The following is a 20150-nucleotide window of genomic DNA, read 5'->3' on the forward strand; positions in this document are numbered from 1 at the left end:
CATGCTGTGTATGTTTCCTTCTTGAAAATTGTCTCGATATATTTTCACAGAAGAGTGCACTGATTTGTTATTTATTCTTCAAATTGCAATAACCAACTGCTTTGACTTAACTCCATGTATACATAATTATATGAATTATTGTTGTTGAATTGTGTATCAATAGGGCCCCCATGGTATAATGTTAACCACCTAAATCTCTTCTGTGGGATTGTTATCAAACTTTGCTTTACAACATGATCAGGAGAGCATGTTTCACAGTGGCAATATTTTTTCCTTTTGACTTAGCTCAAGTTTAGCAAAAGTACAACTTAACTGCTGTATGGTAAGAGTTTTGTGGAAGGCATACATTGTAGAGACTAATCTACCGACAGATCAATTCGTGTCCACTTTGGGCACATAGCACACATGTAGATAGATGGATGGATGGATTGTTGGACAAAAAGTTCATGACAGAGAGGTAACTGTAAAACCAGAAATATTAGCGGCTTGAATTTTTTTTTTTTTTTTTTTTTTTTTTTTTTTTTGCGAATTGGAGCTGACCGCCTTTTTTGTAGCATGAAATTTTCACAAACTGCCTGTGGCAGTCAATGTCAGTAGTGTAGACAAAAACTTTCACATGCATTTTATTTTTGCAAAATCTTGGCTCCTCACAAAATTTGTGAAAATTTTATGCACGCAAAAAAATTCTGGTTTTACAGTAAATAGATGACAGACAGAAGGAGAGAGAAAAAAATAGACATGGATGTGTGGATGAATAGATCATTGGATATGTACTATGCAACTACACTGTATTCTAAAAAATTCTCCATTCTGCCTGTAAAACGCTGTGTAAGATTAATTCCTGAGAGAAAAAAATATATATATACATGGATGTGTGGATGAATAAATAGTTGGATATGAAGAGTTTGTTTGCAAAAACCGATAAGTCCATTTTTGAAGATTTTGAAGTATGGTCTCTGTCATAAAGTACAAAATAATACCTTTTAAATGATATATTGGTCACTACATATAAAGGTACATTTTTAAAGTTATGGTCAAAAGAAGCAAAAATTTTCTTATTATTCTCTTTATTTTTCTTGACCTTTAATGGCAAATATCTCCATTTGACAAATATGGACTTATCGGTTTTTGCAAACAAACTCTTCATATGTACTATGCAACTATTCTAAAAAATTCTCCGTTCTGCATGTAAAACACTGTGTAAGATTCATTCATAGCTTTGTGATATTCACACAGCATGTCATATGGGTGAGAGGGGAGTGGTAGCCCCTAGTAACCAGGTTTGGTTCATGTTCCCCTTTTAAATTTGCTTGCCACGTCGTATCACAAGCACAATGTTGCAGAATTTTCATCATCATTGACATTCAGCCCCATGTATCATACTATGACCCCGTTTACAGTACGGGGCCGAGCCTCGCAATTTTGTCCGTTTACACTGCTGGGCTCGGCCGCGCTTTTAATTCAAACCTTTCAATATTTTGTCGTAGTGGCGCTCTGCTTGTAAACAAACGCAATTTGGTATTGTCTGGTTTTCAGACCCTTTTCCAACTGAATTCTGTGGCGACGAAGTTGCTGTTCGGGCAAAGGCCTTTGCCGAAGGAAAAAATCCTTTGCAGGACAAAATTATCTTAAACTATACTAGTTTTCGACGTTCAGGGGGTTAATATCCTGAATAGCGAGTAGTACAGGCAGAGGGTTTGGAAGCCACACTAAAATTGGCCACGCATTTGGCCCAGTTTGCGTTTACACCGCGGCCGAGACCACCTCCAGAGCGTGGCCATTTGCGAGGCCAATTTTGGCCTTGCATTTGGCCTTTTGCGCGTTTACACTGAAATGAAGGTGGGTTCAGCCGCGGCCGAGCCGCGGCCGAGCCTCGCACTGTAAACGGGGTCTATGTCTCTCTCTCAAAAAAAGAAGAAGAAAAAAAAAGGACATAGGAAAAATGAACCATGAGAAACCATACACAAGAGCAAAATCCTCCATCATTGGCACAATACCTTCATAGGTTACCACTGGACTAGGATCACAACAATGGATAATGAAAGAACTGAATGGAGCCAAATCACTTTAGCATTAAGAATAAAATCAGCTTTCAAACTTTTGGAAGCATTTTTTTTTTTTATTGGATACATAAAGTCATACTTATATAAATGTCATAGCATAAGAGTATTTCCACACATTGTTAATTTTGTTAGGTTGACCAAGGCATTGATACACAGAGCATAAAGCCAATATAACAATGACTTTTGATAATATTGCCACAGTACAGTGTATACATTTCACACAAACAGCAAGTACCTAGGACAAAAAAAAAAAATAATAACGATGATAATCATACTAATCAGAGCTATAGCAAAACTATACTTATAGTAACAACTCTTTCCACCAGACCCAGCTTTTTAAAAGATAACATTAGAAAGAACAGAGCATTTTAACAGCGTCTTGGACCATTCCACAGCACTGACTAAAATTCTCAAACGCATAGGACTTTTACATGCCACAATAAAGCATGCATTTTGCCTTTTTGTGGAATATGATGTATCAAAGCCTCGTTAGTATCCGATTCCCTACAATTTTGAATCAGGATCTATTACAAAATATTCTTACCACAAGAATATATTTGATATAAACGTACATGTATAAAACTGATTGAAGCATACAATCAGAGTAATGAAACTTTGCAACTGAGGACTTACAAACTTACATTTTGATACGCAAAATATATTATTGATTCCGTAAGACAAATATATTGGTATACTGGAATGTTGATAATTAATGCTGTTAAGATTTGTATGAAAGACTGGTAAAGATATTAGGTCACAAAATGTATTATTTCAGGGCACTACAATTCCTAAACAAATCATTATTAGAAAAATCAGCACCTAGGTTTCTACTTCATATGTTTGTTCTTCTGCTCGTTGTAATCTCCACTATTAATAGCTGATAACCTCTTTGGCAAAATCTAAGGCATAATATCCAGTACACATTGTTAAATGAATGAGGTCACATAAAATTCTGTACATGCATGAGCAATTGCCTATATATCATTTGATCTGAAAGACACCAGCAAAAAAAAAAAAAGGATAAAAAATCATTGTATCATACCTACATATTCAATTGTCATTACCTATATCAACATTGTTTGTGTTTTATTTATATTTCAATTCCATTTTAGTATACTTTTTCTCAATTTGTTCTGTTTTCGATTTGTTCTGTTTGAATATCACCATTGAAATGGAAGAAATCATTAGCACTTTTTGTTAAGATGATATAACAACTGTAAATGCATGGGAACCCCATCATTACAATGTTAATTGGAGTGCCAATCTTTTCTTGTAAGTGGCAGCTATTCATATTTTTTTTTCCCCTGGCATCAATTTGTCTTTATAGATAAAAAGAACTACCCAAAGAGCTTGTTAGAGCTCGTTATGAGAAATTAAAATTTCTCTTTGACTGACAAATAATAAAAAAAAAAAAACCCTCATACCAATAGCATGAGGCTTCTTGCTATGATAAGGTCCCCTGTATATATATCAATTTCCATTTCTCACACCTCAATCATGACTCGCTAATAAGTAAGAAAATGGCTATGATATAAATGTATGCAATATGTTGTATTCTCCAACTTCAGCACTGCCACCACAGGACGGATCATGATAATTAAATATAATAATTATAAAAAAATGAAGTAATGATGACAGAAGTGATGTATCAATGGTATCAAAATAGTAACACATTCACTGACACTGATTAGACTGAATCACATGGTTTACTTCACATATAAACACATTTTTCGTACTTGATACTTATGCAAATTCTATATGCTAACATGATCTCTGCATTCTTTTCACAATCAAGGTGATATGTGGCCATTATATTGCAATTCCTATACATTCACATGGTTTAAAAGCACTTCAGGAATACATGTATGTTGTATCTCATAATTGATGAATAGAGAAAAGGTACAAAATATGTCATATACTGTGGGAGAATACTACTTCTGTGAGTTGGGACAATTTTGAGAGCAGTTGAATTCGCGATCGTGATCACAGTGATGGAATGAGAAGTAAGCATTATACCCTTTAGGGAAAAAAATTAACAATTCCCACTGGTATGGAAGTGATATTTAGGGCAGTTTTGTTATGTGTTTGGAATAGTCAAAAATTGGCAAAGTCAAAGAAATTTTTTACCCAGACAGAATGAAACATGTGCTAATTCTATTGTCTATTTCAAATTTCACTGAAGTGAAAGGATTTTTCTCTGTTCCCTTTTGGATTTGACTTAGGTGAGGTTGACTGTACTGTGACTTCTTTCTCATCTCCATCATCAACTCTTCTGACTTTGAACTTGGAGCGATGACTGATTCGGAAACTACAATATGACAGACCCTACGATGTACCCTCTTTTCCTCTCAAAGAAAGTTTGACCTACAAAATGTGCAAATCGCTTTTCATACTGTACATTTAATGTCTTCTCTTCTTTACGTCTGCATCATCAACGGCATCAAACATTTGAAGGACAATCACCTTGAATGTTCTTTGAGTTCATGACTGGACCTTCCAAATGCTATGCCTCCTTCTGCCCCACCTCCCACCTTCCCTTCCCCCTCCCCTCCCCCTCCCAAGAGTTGACTACCGCCTCAACATCGCTTCCCTGACCGCGAGCCGAGCCTCTTCGATCTCCTTCACCGTCACCGGCTTGCCGACGATGTCCTTGTGGATCTTGAGAAAGAACGGGATGTAGGAGAGGAACTCGACGAAGTCGATGGTCCCGTCATCGTCCTTGTCGATGGTGTTGTGGATGTACTGGACGACGTCCGTGTCGGTGCCGACCTCGGTGCCGACGGAGAGGGAGACAATGAGCATGATCTCTTCCATGGACAGACGGCCATTTTGATTCTGGTCAACAGTCTCAAACATTTCCTACACAACGAGAGATCCAAATCCAAATGATGGCAACCACATGTGCAACTAGTACATCATTTATTCCACGTAATTTTCATTAACGATAACAAAAGATGTGGATATATATCAGGAGGAAAAATGATCACAAGTTATCTGAATTGTACAAAAGAATTTAAATGGAGTCAAAAGGGGCCTCAGCTTGCGATCCTAGCAGAATCTTCATCAGAGGCAAAATGACAAGTAGGGTAAGCGCACACATATATATGGACTAAACACTATCAACATGCACAGTCTGAGGGCAAGGGACACAGAAGAAAGATTTTTCTTCATATAAATTTGATTTATCATATCTTATTTCAATCTATCTCAATCTCATTGAATCAAGAGTTGGAATACAGAAGGTCATCTATGCAATGTTGCAAATATTTTGTGCCCATAAGCCACTCATCCACATCACTGCTTTGACCCTGAAGTTAATTTCAACGTGTGACTAACAAATTGAATGCAAAATGTTTTGCTATTCCTTATGCCTCAGATAAACCTGTTTTCTGCCTACAATATTCCACATACAAAATAGCAATTTTTTACAGGGATATTCCTGGGTTGTTGTTGTTGTCTTTTTACCTTGTATGCTGTGATGTGAAGAGAGAGTTTCTGCAAATTGAGTTCCAGTGGGTCATTCTCCGATTCAATCTCTGTACCATTTAACTTGTCGTTCAGCGCTGCCACGGTAACAAACTCTCTCTGGTCTATGGTCTTGTCCTTGTTCAAATCAAATACCTGTGAGAAAAAAGGGAATACATAGCAATATTTACTTACTGGAAGAGTCAACTGACATGGTAGTGGTTTTTTTTTTTTTGTTGTTGTTGTTGCTTAGAGTCAGGAAGCCATGTCATTTTGCTTCAAACCCATCAATGTGGCAGACGAGTTTGGGGGGTTTTTTTAGATATTTTTCTCAGATATCTAAATGGGAGTACCATAGACTGTTTGACTAGAAGGATACCCATGGTCAAAGAGAGAACACAGCAACATCCCCTCATGTTCCTCACTTTATCTGTGAAGTGGTAAAATTATTTGAATGCAACCTATGATAGAAACCTCCATCAATAAACTCTGACAGGATAGAAACAAGCCCATTGATTTATCTTTTGGGAGGGGGGGAAGTGCAGGAGAGTCATTCTAAAATGAAACTAGAAATGTTGCTACAGCGACTGGTTATACCCCCGCCAAACAACATTTGATAAGCTTTGGTCAAAACAACATTTCATAAGCTTTGGTCAAAAAACTGAGGAAGTAGTTAAATCCGCAAGATCTTTCCTTGATCTTCTGCCATTGATATGCCGTTACCATGGCAACGTACTTTCGGGTACTGTCGAAAAATGCGTCTTGCACATCTACAACCAAAGGCACACATCTGTACCAAGTTTCATGGAAATTGGGCAAAAACTGAGGAAGTAGTTTGCAACACAAATCTTTCCATCATTTTGGCTCATAATATGTGAGCTGTTACCATGGCAACATACTTTTTGTCACTGTCAAGAAATGTGTCATGCTGACCTATATCCTAAGACAAACATTCAATATGAATTCCATGAGAATTGGAAGAACACTGATGAAGCAGTTTTGCCATGAAGCATTTTGCCCTATATTTTACCAATAACATGCCGTCACCATGGCAACGCACTTTTTGCCACTGCGGAAATATGTGTCTTGCACATTAACATATTCAGATGAACATCTGTACCTAATTTCATAAAAATTGATCAAAAACTGTGGGAGGAGTTCGCGACGCAAGATTTGTACCCATTTTTGCCCATAATATGCCGTTACCATGGCAACGTACTTTTGGGTACTGTCAAAAAATACGTCTTGCACATCTACAACCCAAGGCACACATCTGTGCCAAGTTTTATGGGAATCGGTTGAAAACTGAGAAAGTAGTTCGCGACGCAAGATTTGTACCCATTTTTGCCCATAATATGCCGTTACCATGGCAACGTACTTTTGGGTACTATCAAAAAATACGTCTTGCACATCTACAACCCAAGGCACACATCTGTGCCAAGTTTTATGGGAATCGGTTGAAAACTGAGGAAGTAGTTCGCGACGCAAGATTTGCAACGGACCGACCGCCCGACCGACCGCCCGACCGACCGCCCGACCGCCCGACCACCCGACCGCCCGACCGCCCGACCGCCCGACCGACCGTCCGCTGATTCCTATATACCCCCTTCAAACTTCGTTTGGCGGGGGTATAAAAAAGAAAAGAAAAGAAGAAATGACTGAACAGAGAAGCAAGTGTAAATCAGGGTAAAGGAGGAGGGTGGTGAGAAAGTTCACGGGCCCAATATATATTTTTCAACTGCATCATGTCTTTTGGTCATGAGAACGTATTTGAATAAATCATTCATGCAGGATGCCGACTCTAACATGAACTTTTATGTGAGAGTCACATACATGGACAAAACCCTCAAGAACCCAATTCATTTCCCAGAGTCGTTACTCATCATCATCTTTTGATAGAAGTTGTATGCAAGACTGTGGTCACATTAAAAAAACAAAAAACAAAAAACGAAGACCGGCATCATACGTACATTCCCAAAGACACCCACAGCATCACAATCCTTCACACAAAATATGTGTATCTCTCCACACAAACTGCATATCAAGCTTGGCATGCAGTTGCCATGGCAACAGATGACTAACCTTGATGAGTTGCTGTGCGTCCTCCTTGGACGCCCCCTTGTGCATCTTGCGAGTGAGCTCCTTGACGGTGATCTTGCCATCCTTGTTGGAGTCCAGCTCCTGGAACTTGTGGGTGAAGATCTCTCGCTGCCTGCTGCTGATGAAGTTGTATATCTCAGCAATCTAAGAGTTAAAAAGAAATCAAAATAAGAGGAGATTTCAATGACTGGCTCACATAAATTGCACACTCAGATCCTATTCACATCCATGGGAGATGAGACAGCGTTTCCTTAAGGCAGCAAATTGCATTTTAAGGCTGATATACCTGATACCACATACTGAATAATGTGGTGTGGAAATCTCAATCAGCACATGTGGATCATAATGCCATGTAGTATCTTAGAAAGAATCAATAAGTCACAGACTCCCCAATTCTCTCACTTTTGGCAGGAAATCCCTTGCTTTGAGGCAAATTCGCAAAATCTCCCTCTTTCCTGTTTGAGAATGAAATGGTTCCACTCTTGCTGTGAGTCTCTGGCTTGAGACATGCTTTCTCGCACTTAACATGTAGCTTTCTCTCATCAACTTTTATTTCATCATGAATGTTCAAATACAAGGCTATAAAGATAACATAAAAGAGCATCTCAAACCCTAAAGCTTCCAGGATACTCAAGCAGGCCATGGAACCTGGCCCCAAGAGACATCACGCTTCGCACTGTGTGCATGACATGCAATCACAGTCGCCAGTTTGATTAAGAGATGCTTGGGATTGGAGTCTCTGATAAGTCAACACAATTAATATCCAGCAAATTTGCTCACAACAGAACACTGACTCCTGAGGCTCAACTCTCTAAAATGCACATATAACATACAACCTCCTCAGGAGCACTCTCCCACAATCTTCTGATGACAGTGTTTCGATCGGAGTCCAATGATTACACATCAGTCTCTATGCCAATGATTTGGCTGTTGGACAGCAAATTACATGGCCTCCAAACACTAATGCACAACAGGAGAACAGGAACACTATTGACCTCACTGCTTCTGTCACCATGTACTTTCAAATCTGCAATAGACCACTAACAAAATCGATTCTCCAAGTGAGGAGCTTGAATATAACAATACTCACCTTAAATTTGACCCTGGGAGTCCTCTTCTTGGCCCACGCACTCTCTGCCTTCTTCCTCTCCTCCATCTCCTCCTGGGCGGCTGCCTTGGCAGCGCTCTTCGCCTCCCGTCTCTCTCGTTTGAGCTGCTCAGCACGTCTCCTCTCCTCCTCGCTCTTCACCTTGGCGAAGACTCCGGCGTCGAAGCTCCGCCCGTTGGGATCCTCCTCGGGGTCAAAGTCGGAAGGGTCGTAGCTGGACTCCGAGAGGTGACCCACGTCGTCGACGTTCTGGGTGAGGGCGTCCACCCGCTGCAAGTTCTGCTCCATGCTGGCAATCTCGTCGTCATGGCTACCGCTGGCATGGTGATGCAGATCACCAAGCTCTACATCAGAATCTCGTCTGTTGGGGTTGGTAAAGTCTGTCAGGTACACGCTAGAATGAGAAATGGAAATCAGAGTTGATATATAAAGCACTATGTGACAGATAAATGGGAAAGTTAGGATGAGAAATAAGGTGTGATATCACATAATATTAAATGGGTTAGTCAAATACCGGTTAGTGATTGCCTAAACACAGTCACGTGATGGAGGAACATTGGTTATGTTCGCCCATGGGAGAACATTTTTGTAATGTTCTCCCATGGGAAAACATTTTCACGTAACAAATGACAGACAGACCCGCGCATGCGGGCACAGTAAATTTGGCTCTGCGCGAGCGATCGAGTGTGTTGTGCTGGTGGTTGACATTGACGTATTTGACTAACCCATATAATATAACAGATGATGACTTTTGTTGTCGGGAACACGTACCAAACGTTCCACCCGAAGGGTTTGAAATGCTATTGAGGGAGATAAGGGATGGCTAGTAACTGATCAGTGGGAATCAGTGGGAATGCTGGGGGGGGGGGGGGGGAATTGTCCCAATTCTTGTGGGATTCATTTAAGAGTACATTATATATCTATTGTTGTGTGAAAATTATTTGCTTCAGAACGGTCTCATATTCAAGTAATGTGCAGTTTATTGCCCTGTCACTGTACAGGCATGCTATTCTGGAAACATTAACCTGCACATTACTTGAATATGAGACCATTCTGAAGTAAATAATTTTCACACAACAATAGATATATATAATGTACTCTTAAATGAATCCCACAAGAATTGGAACAATCATCCCCCAGCATCCCCACTGATTCCCACTGATCAGTTACTAGTCATTCCCTTTATAACCTCCCTCAATAGCATTTCAAACCCTTCGGGTGGAACATTCGGTATGTTCCCTCCCCCGCCAGTCATCATCTATATAATGTCATAACCTGGCATAGCAGGATCACACAACATTCATATTTTGTTTGGGTGTTGACATCATTATATTGCTACAATGTGATGAGAAGAATATGATAAAAACATCAAAGAACGATTGATGATCCTTTTTTATACCATCAGTAGCTTCAGTTTCTTATGAAGAGATGATAAAGTGATTCTGATTAAAAACACAAAGATAACTTAAATCCACGAACTGAAGAAAAAAAAAAAACCATTGATCAATCAAACTGACAGATTTATTCCATATAAAATTCGATAGAACAGAATAACTCATATCTTCTTCTTGAAAGGATAAAGTTGTTCATACATAAGTAAAGACAATGTATCTTATTACAAACCAACTTGAATTTTTGTAATACCATTATACTGCATGACAGATCATGCAAATAAAATATAACACATTTTTGCATGAGTACATTCAGTAACACATTTTTGCATGAGTACATTCAGTCTAATCTTTTATCCTCACATCATCTATCTCACAAGTTTATTGATTTCTATTTTCACACCATTAGCACCTTACACTCTTGAATGCTAAAAAGCAATTACTGAGAAAAAAGAATTAGTAAACAATACTCAATGTCATATTATATTTAATACACTTACCCAGCTTTCTTTTTCTTTGATTTAGAGGGAGTATATTTTAAGGAAAATCATTAAATACATAGTAAATGCAAAGGGTGAAGAAAGGGACCCCCCAAAAAACAACAACAACAACAACAACAACAACAACAGCAACAACAACAAACAAACAAACAAGAAACTCACTCTGATTTCTTCAAGGTGACTGGTGTCTTGTCAAGCTTCAATCCAGGGGCAATGCTAGAAATAAAGATTTGAGTTATTATGATTATCGCTATTATTCTGCCAGCAATGTAAGAATATTTGCCCCCAAAAAAGTACACATTGAATAAAGAAAGGCCCAAGAAAACAGTAAACTCATATGAAAAAGCTTTCAAACTCTGTAGAATTATGTCACGACAACATTTCAACTTTGGGATCAAAATCTGAGATACTGTGACAAACCCCTTGTGAGGTCATCTTCTGCTTGCCCCTCATGTTTCTTTGAGAGCCAGATCTTCATCGCATTTCCAATGTTTAAAGCATTCTATTTCCTACCATTATACATTTAGACAGATATGTTTCATATTGCATAGGTTGGCATAATATATACATATTAAAATACTTCAGACATCGTCTGTTGAGAATATGAGAAGGGCGCTAAGTTGTCCCGAACACTATGGGTTTAGAGGCAGCTTAATGCCCTTATCATTCTCAACTGACGACATGAAGTATTCAAGCAACTGTGGCTGTTCTTGTAAAGATTCACTCTAAATTTTCATAAATAATTGTTATGTTAGAAAATTGACCTTCCACAAAGAAAAGCTGAAGAAAGGTGCTAGATCTCATTGTCACCAAACCATTTTAACACCATAAAACTGTATTTTTAGAATATCATGATCAACGAATGGAAGGTAGACCCTTTCCTGGCCTTGCAAAGATGCTAATGGGTCTGTATTACTATCTCTCCCTCTCTTTGAAACTTCCTTTGATGAGCACTAATGGAATCTTCATAATAAGATGTGATTAAATTACCGTTGTACACATGCTAATTATGACAGCATGAGTATATAAATCTTTTCAATGATCCTTACATGAGAATACCTCTTTTATAAAGATGCCTCAGGAAATCATTTTCTATGAAATTTCAATAGCGCTTGGAAAACAAATTACATGATTACATAATGTTGTCTTCTCACTTGTATCTTTTATCAAGTAGACATCAAGCTCACCTTTCTAAATGCTCGTCTTGTGGATCATCACCTGATGTTGAATTCTGGACGACACATTAGCAGCCAAAATTACACAAAAGGGGGGAAGGGGGGGTTTGAGGAGGGGCAAACAAATGGAGAAGCCGTACAAGGAGGAGATAAAAAGATAATTCAAACCATGCAGCAGAAAATCACACATTTAGGGCCTACATGTACAGTACATAGACTGGTAGCAGATAAACACATAAACACAGAGATATCATTACTAGTTAATTGATAGATGTATGGATTGGAGGGATAGAGGGCAAGATGTATTGATTGACAGATAGATGGATAGATGGATTGATAGATAGATGGATAGAAAGATAGACCATATGAAAAAGATAAATAGATAGATAGATATATAGACAGAAAGATAGATATATAAACAGATAAATAGAAAGATAGATAGATAGACAGAAAGATAGATATATAAAAAGATAAATAGAAAGAAAGAAAGAAAGATAGATAGATAGATAGATAAGATAGATAGATGAAAAGACTGATAGATACTATCAATAGAAATGTGTAGCTAGATGAATGGATGGATGTATGGAAGGACATTTTTCGAAGATAGATAGGTACACTGATGAAGAGATAGATTTGTTAAGAGGATGGAGCAACTGCCAAATTGCCAATTGAGTGAGTGTTAGACATGTCTTTTAAGGATAACAGGCAGGAGGCAATATACTTGATTATGTGCACACCAGAAGTACAATGTATGTGACATACTCATGAAATTTACTGAAAATGATGAGTACAGTTGGAGTAAATGTTAATACAATGTAGTTACAGCCATTTCAAGAGGTAAACAGAAGCAAATATATTAAAATGCAGTTACAGTATCTATGGTCAGGCAAGGGATAGAAGCAGCAGATTAAAGTAAAATTTGAAAGCAACAAAATCTATCATTATTATCTATCAATCTTTAAATCAAAGCAGCTAGGGAGACTATAGGATAAATCATCTATAAGTAGGCCTATAGATACCACCACCACAAACATCTAAAATCTATGGTCAATTTTATTCCTTTTGGCACCAATGTTACAGAGCCGAATATGCACAAGGAAAGATAAAGACAAAAGAGAAATGAACAAATAAATGTGAGAATATAGTATGATGTGATCGTGCTGGTGATGATGATAATAAAATAATTGCAATCCCACACTACCCATTATATTCTACAAGATCTACACCTTGAAAATAACAGTTTAAGCATACTTCTGCTCCTTAGTATAGATATTTCCATGGAGAATTGCACCAGAAACCATTGTACCAGAAAGCTTGGAATGGAAGAATACGGCTTGGTAATAAGTATGCACTGTGTTTCACAGCTGATCTAAAATAAAAACCCCAAATGATTAACCAAAATATGACTGTGACATTATAACAATGAAAATTGTGATATTTGTCATGCATAAACATTCAATACATACATGTATACTTGAATTGATTAATACATTTAGTAGGACAATTGTGACGTGAAGACTTGGTAAGGTGGGGATGCATGGACTGGGAAGGTTGGCCCAGCTCGGATACATTGGAGAATCCCTTTAATGAACTGTGTACACTTTTACCACTGATCTCTGTGTATTAGTACCCACAAACAGCTGAAGAATATCCACTGGATTTGACCATTACCAATGAGATCATGCTTTGCTGCATATATTCGCTGATGAGTGCTACATGTATTCGTGTTTTTTTAATGTACCTCCTTGGGCAGCAAATGATTGGACCATTCACGAATCCCCACGCTATCAGGTCTTTAAGCGTTACAAGTGATCGCAAATAATGAAATAGTCATGTCATGAGGAATTACGTGTACATAGATAATGGTAATAGAATGATGACTGTGCTGTGATAATATCAGTGGAGACAAATGCAACATCAATATCAAAATGGATACAAGAAACAATGGATGAAGAAATGTGCTCAGAGGACGTAAGGCACAAACAAATTACAATAACCAGTCAGTCAACCATATGGACATAAAAAGCAAGGCTATACAGTAAAATTCAATCCTGTACTTCCACAAGCCTTGTAAAATTCATCAAGGCAAATTTATATCACATTGGTTTAATTCTCAGAAGTCATACATGTCTGGTCTAATTCCCTTGACATACTACATAAGTATGCATCAAAATTAAAATGTCTGAGTGGTAAAGATTGAAATTCATTTGCAGTGAATCAACATGTCAATAATAACAATAATACATTGCTGGAAATACAGAAGTACAATTTGTAGAAGAGAAACTAGTTTGCCCCCAATGAGCATGGCAAATGCAAATGTACATTCAAGAAATTCCTAAGTATAGTGTTTAAAAGGATTACTGTCCACAGCACAACATAATATCTGTTATCTATAATCATTACGTGTCTAATACTCACCTCTCCTTTCTCTTCCTCCTCTTTTCCATCTAAACTGGCTTCTCCATCCTTCCCCTCACAATCTGCTTCTTCATTTTCCTCTCTGTTTGTTGCCACACCATCTGAGTCCTTGGAGTCTTCCCCGCCATTTTCCACATTAGAACCACCATCTCCTGCAGTGATGCTCTCACTGCCATTCTCGACGGTGTCTCCCGCTCCTCTCGACTCATCATCTCCCGCTGCGGATTTGTCCACGCCAGCATCATCATTGCTGGTAACTTGGTCTCCGTGACCACCATCCACTCCACCGTCTTCATCCCCGTTGCCGGGATGGCTGGCGTCAACTGTTCCCTGCGCATCTTGCTCTGCATCTGCATTTCCTTCTGACGAACCACTTTCGTTCTCCTTTCTCGCACTGTTTGACTCAGATTCGACGCCCGACCCCTCCCCTCTGTCATGTGCACCATCTCCGGAACCACTTCCATTACTGTCTTTGCTTGTCGCTTCTTCAGATGCACCGGTAGGTTGATGTCCATCTTCCTTCCTCCCATCCTCATCACCAGTTCTTCCATCGCCCTCTCCTCCATCTGTCCTGTGGGGACTTGTCTTGGCATTGGAAGCACTAGTACTCTGTTCAGTTCCTGAATGCACACTGTCCTCCTCTTTATGGGTTTCACTACCCTGCTCATCCTTAGTCTGATTTTCACTTTCTCCTGCATGTCATGAAAAGGGAGAAATTAATGAAACTTCAGAAAATGGAAGTGCTACCTAGTATATAATCATTTTACCAAACATATTCTTTCTATGGAGTTGAAATGGTCACAAAGAACAGGGAGGTCCAGACCAAGTACCTAGATGTGGAATATGATATATTATGCTGTTATACATGTACTGACACACATCATGCCACAAACCACTGATAACCACTATGGTATATGACTCGTTGTGTGCTGTGAGTGCTGATTGGCTCAGAAAACCCTGTAACATTCTATAACCTGACAACTACACTGGAACCTCGTTATTAAGAGGTTATATATAACAAACCCCTCTTATAGCAAGGTGTTTTAGGAGGTCCCATCTCTTTACACTCTTTTTTTTTTTTGTAAACTATCCTGATATAATGGGAAACCTAATACAACAAGGTGAACACACGTTTTTTAGCTCCTTGTTATGATGACATTCCTCTGCATGATGTACTCAACACTTACTTGTGCTTGACACTTTAGCGATAATTTGTTGCATATCTTTGAAATTAGCACAAATTTATTCAATCAATCAGGAAAAAAAAATTATTGTCAGTATCAAATCTCCCTGACCTTGATCGCCACTTTCTTGAGCAGCCAGACGATCCTCAGCCCCACCATCTTGGTTTTTCTGCGATGTTTCGTCAGATGCTATCCGATCGCTGGCCTCATCACTCTTGGGCGGAACACTACTACCCTGCACACTCAAATTAACACTGCCATCTCTTGACAAGGGCGTATAGCGTTCTGACCCACATGGTGCAATGACCCCCTGCATGATATGGAGTGCAACACACAGTAAATAGGGGAAAAAAAAGAATATCAGACCTTTAACTGCATGAACACAGTCATGTGCAGCAAATACAACATGCAATAACAAGTAATAGTAATTCACCAATTAAATCAACAGATATGTACATCAAAAGTGAGCATAGGCATTCATTCAACGTTGCATCAAGATGAATTCCATTCAAAATAACATACACATCACAGTAAAATCTTTTCAACACCAACAATCATCTCTGTAAGGGATGACTTTCAATAACTACACACCTTGTAAAGGATGACATTCAATAACTACACACCCTTAAAAAAAAAACAAGAATAAACAAAGTACCATACAATAAAATGAAACAAAACAAAAAACAAGAATTCTTCTTGATGAAGTTTATCTCTAGGACATACCGGTTCGTCAAACTCTGAGAGATAACTCGATACAGCATGGCTTCTACCACTTCTGACACTGGATCGGCCGCTAAGAAACCAACAAAGCACAAAAATCAAAACACTAGTATTAGTTAGAAAGCATAAGTCAAAAAACACATTTTCACAATATCTATTAAATAAACTGCCTTGGACACTGTAGACCATAGATCTATGAAAAGCCTACTATTTTCTTCATCAATAACATCCTCTCGATATTATGTATCCGTCAGGGTGAGTTTTTGTTAATCTAAATCGACACATAAAGCAAATATGTGGTATAACATTTCCACAATTACTCTTCATCACAAATCATAATAAATTAATGTAACATGGGGCCATTCAATAACTTATCCCTCCATTTTTTTATCTAAACACATATCCATCTATCTATGCTCTATGCAACAATAGCAATGCCCTGTTTACTGTCCATCTATCTATCAATCCATATCTTGATCTTTCAACTTGTCATTCAATCTACCTTCTTTCTATCCAACCTGCCTCAAAGTATCTCAAAACAGATTGGAGTCACAATACCTCCCCCCCCCAAAAAAAAAAAAAAAAAAAATCCATTTATGAGGTAACAAGAGATCAGGAAAACTCAATAAATGAGTACCAACAGAACTGATCAATTTATTGTCAGATTAATCCCTTATGTGCTCAGGTGCTTAGCTTTTCTTTATCAGCATTCTGTAATCCATCCAGACTTGACCTACATGTAGTTGTGAAGTTAGCAATTCCACTCAGGTGTAGCAATTTGCCTCAGCAGGACCAAAAGGAATGTCATAGTAACACAACAGCGATGAGGGGGATTAAGTAATCTCTATTTATTTACAATTTATGTTTCTAGATATCTGTGCCAAATGGTGAGAATTACAGCACTCTAGCATGTGTTCCAATCGGCGAAGAAAACATTTCCTACCTGTTCACTCTGTTGGCATTTCTCATCCTGGAATACTCTCTGAGTTTCTCCAGCTCCGCTTCGTCCACCTGATACTTTCCTCTGGCCGGGAGATTGGAGCCACACAGGTAGTACATTCTATCCACTCTGTGAGACAGGATCTACATAGCAAACAAGTAAACAAGACAATGACAGTATTGACATCTTTGCAATAAAACAATATAAATTCTCTTCCAACCCCCCCCCCCCACCACCATCTGCATAATTATCAAACAAAAACTTCTTCCATGCAGACAAATTACACACCTGAACGGCCATATCAGAGCAGATGGTGAGACTTACTGTATATAAGTATGATATATGAAAATTGAATGGCTATTAACATTAATAGGACAAATATGCCACGTGCAAAACAAATGCCAATTTTGAGGCATGCATGATCCTCTAGTAGTGAGCACAAATTGACATGTACAAAATGAAACAAAAGTATGTCTTCATATTGCAAGGTTTTCTTTACCATTCTATTGCCATCTTTTTGAATAACTCAACTCATAATACTTGGATGACTTTACATCGTATCAAAATCAAACCTAATTTTCAAAGGATGAACGTATTTGGCAAGTGCAACAAATACAGCTATTGAACCTGCTGCTGAAGTGGAACTTGAAACATTGCCCATATTTCGCAAAAAATGAAAACATTTTCTTTATATCTATAATATCCAAGAAATTCAACAAACAAATATTGTCATTCTGGTACTGAAACTAGAAAAAGGCCCACCTCTGATTTCCGTTTAAGGGTCCGGGAGATGTGGAGGTTGGACTGCTCATCCTCAAACCGTCGCACCTGTTCCGTCTTCGGCAGCGAGGAGACTTTGTATTGAGGGTAGGACTGATGAGTGACGGGGCTATAGATTGATGAGAGTAAGAAATCTTCATGGCATTCACGCTGTTATTGTTATTGTTTATATGCAGACAAAGCATGGTGTTAAATACACTTTCCAGATTTTCCAAACATTGTTTTGGATCTGTTTTGAATCAATGAATAAACATCTCATATGTACAATACTCTTGGTCCACACTTATAAAGAACTTTCTGAAAAGTCTTGTTAGGATAGCCTAACATCAAAGCAATACAGTTCTGTTGATTTGCATCTGAATTAGATAAATATTGCAAAGCAGTAAGATCTAATTCCATTGACTGAATTGATTAATTCATTATACATACACGTTGTTCAGGACAAATATATTACAAACTAAACCTTCAAATCAATAAAAGTGCACAGACTTGTCTTTCAATGATGATGTATATTTTCTAATGTTAACTGAATAAGTCCTCCATACCTATTCTGGATTGGCTGTGCCTTGACCGTCCCCAGATAGCGGTCACCACTGATGGAGACATTCTTCATACCCCTGGGCGTGGCAGTGCGACCAAACTCCTGGCTCTTCACCTGGGGCAACGGCACCTGCTTGAGTCTTGTCGTTGAGCTGTTACCATGACAACAACAATAACTTGGGTCTGATTACCTTTCCCCACATTCTGGTACAAGTTCTTCTCCTATCATGTCTTATCATTCATACTAAAGATTATCAATTTCTGTGAAAATATCACAAAATGTACTATTCCTCTTCATCTAACAAAAAAAAATCCATGCCTGTTGGGGTTTTGTGAGTGTTGTTTGTTTTTTGAAAGTCAATGTGAGATGTTTTTCTTCAGGTGATGAGACTATGAGGGTTATAACAGGCATTCGTCGCTAGGGTGACAAGACCTTGTATCTGCAATTTTGGTGAAAATGACTTTTTTGGATTAAAGGGTGTGTACAGTTCTGGTCAAGGTGAGGATTTAGCTTTTAAAATTTTGCGAGGTATTCAGAAACCACTCTATGAGATGTCAAAGAGCATGCAATTCTAAGGGGTATCAAAAGTTTATTTGATGAAAATCGGTTTTGAAGTGGCAGAGATATCCCAACACAAGGTGAAACAAAGAGATCCTAATAAAGTTGGGGCATGTAGTCTTTTATTATTATCACTTTTTTGGATATCTCAGCCATTTGAAAACCAATTTTCATAATAAATGTTGAATCCTTCTCAAGTTTACATGCTCTTTCATATTTCATAAGAGGTTTCTCATTATCTCACTTAGGAATGTATAAACCATGAATCCCCACCTCAACCAGTACTGTACAGGCCCTTTAATGGTCAAATAATGGGTTAAGTGATATTCTGTCCAAATCCCAACTGTCTTACTCGAAAAATGAAGCCACCACGGCATGTCAAAGGAAAGGCTATCCCATTCGCCACAGTGCATTGGCCGCCATGTTTTTTTGCTCTCCTGAACATTTGACATTTCGTAGATACGAGGTCTTGTCGCCCCAGCGACGATATATGAAGATCATAGCTTTCTTTTAACAGAAGCTCACACATGGTAAAAATTACATTTTTTTCCAATGGTATTGCTAAGGACTTGTTCAAACTAAATCAAAGACACCACTTTCTTAATGAAATAGCTTGTAGACTCTCACAAAGAGACCAAGTATCAAAACAATACTTCATGACGAGGAACAAAGTTGTAAATTCATTAAAGCGTTTGTGATACGCTGAAGAATTTGGCCACTCAAACGTCAATACAATTTTTTCTCCTGCTCTAACTAGGAGTCAAATGGTACTGATTACACTAGTAATATGACTTTCTTTCAATTCTGATCACCACTATGAAAAAAAAAATACAATGTTGGGTTTTCTGGTCATTGAGCACGAACTGGTCTCATTTCTGTTGCACTGCAATTCTTGCCTTTCTATTTGAAAATTATCTGACTTCAGTCACTAAAACAAAGATGTTTACCATAATTACATAAACATTATGCACACACATATATCAAAGCAATCCATACATTTTTCAAAGACCCACACACACACTCACACACACACACACACATACACACACATATACACAAACAAGAATGCAGACACATATTGCGTGCTTGCGAAGTTGAAAGGGTACTGCAAAATTTCACAAAAACAATCCAGCAAGTGAAACTCTTCAATAGAAAGTGTGAAAAACACACAATTTAAACAAAGAGGGATGAAAAGCAGTGCATATGG

At 38.2% G+C, this 20150-nt stretch overlaps 1 protein-coding gene across 1 annotated transcript in view; it reads right to left on the bottom strand.

The window, feature by feature from the left end:
- Positions 1 to 4631: 4631 nt before the first annotated feature.
- LOC140233231 (uncharacterized) overlaps positions 4632 to 20150 on the bottom strand; it is a 29889-nt gene continuing 14370 nt past the window's right edge. The window contains exons 4-15 of the mRNA XM_072313342.1: positions 18390 to 18536; positions 17827 to 17953; positions 17068 to 17207; positions 16128 to 16197; positions 15516 to 15714; positions 14221 to 14912; positions 11815 to 11858; positions 10790 to 10843; positions 8719 to 9130; positions 7611 to 7772; positions 5529 to 5684; positions 4632 to 4922 (exon numbers count right to left, since the gene is read on the bottom strand). Coding sequence (XP_072169443.1) covers positions 4632 to 4922; positions 5529 to 5684; positions 7611 to 7772; positions 8719 to 9130; positions 10790 to 10843; positions 11815 to 11858; positions 14221 to 14912; positions 15516 to 15714; positions 16128 to 16197; positions 17068 to 17207; positions 17827 to 17953; positions 18390 to 18536 — 2494 coding nt within the window. The remainder of the gene's footprint in view (positions 4923 to 5528; positions 5685 to 7610; positions 7773 to 8718; positions 9131 to 10789; positions 10844 to 11814; positions 11859 to 14220; positions 14913 to 15515; positions 15715 to 16127; positions 16198 to 17067; positions 17208 to 17826; positions 17954 to 18389; positions 18537 to 20150) is intronic.

The sequence above is a fragment of the Diadema setosum genome, chromosome 9 (assembly GCF_964275005.1).
Source record: "Diadema setosum chromosome 9, eeDiaSeto1, whole genome shotgun sequence".
NCBI classification, from domain to species: Eukaryota; Metazoa; Echinodermata; class Echinoidea; order Diadematoida; family Diadematidae; genus Diadema; species Diadema setosum.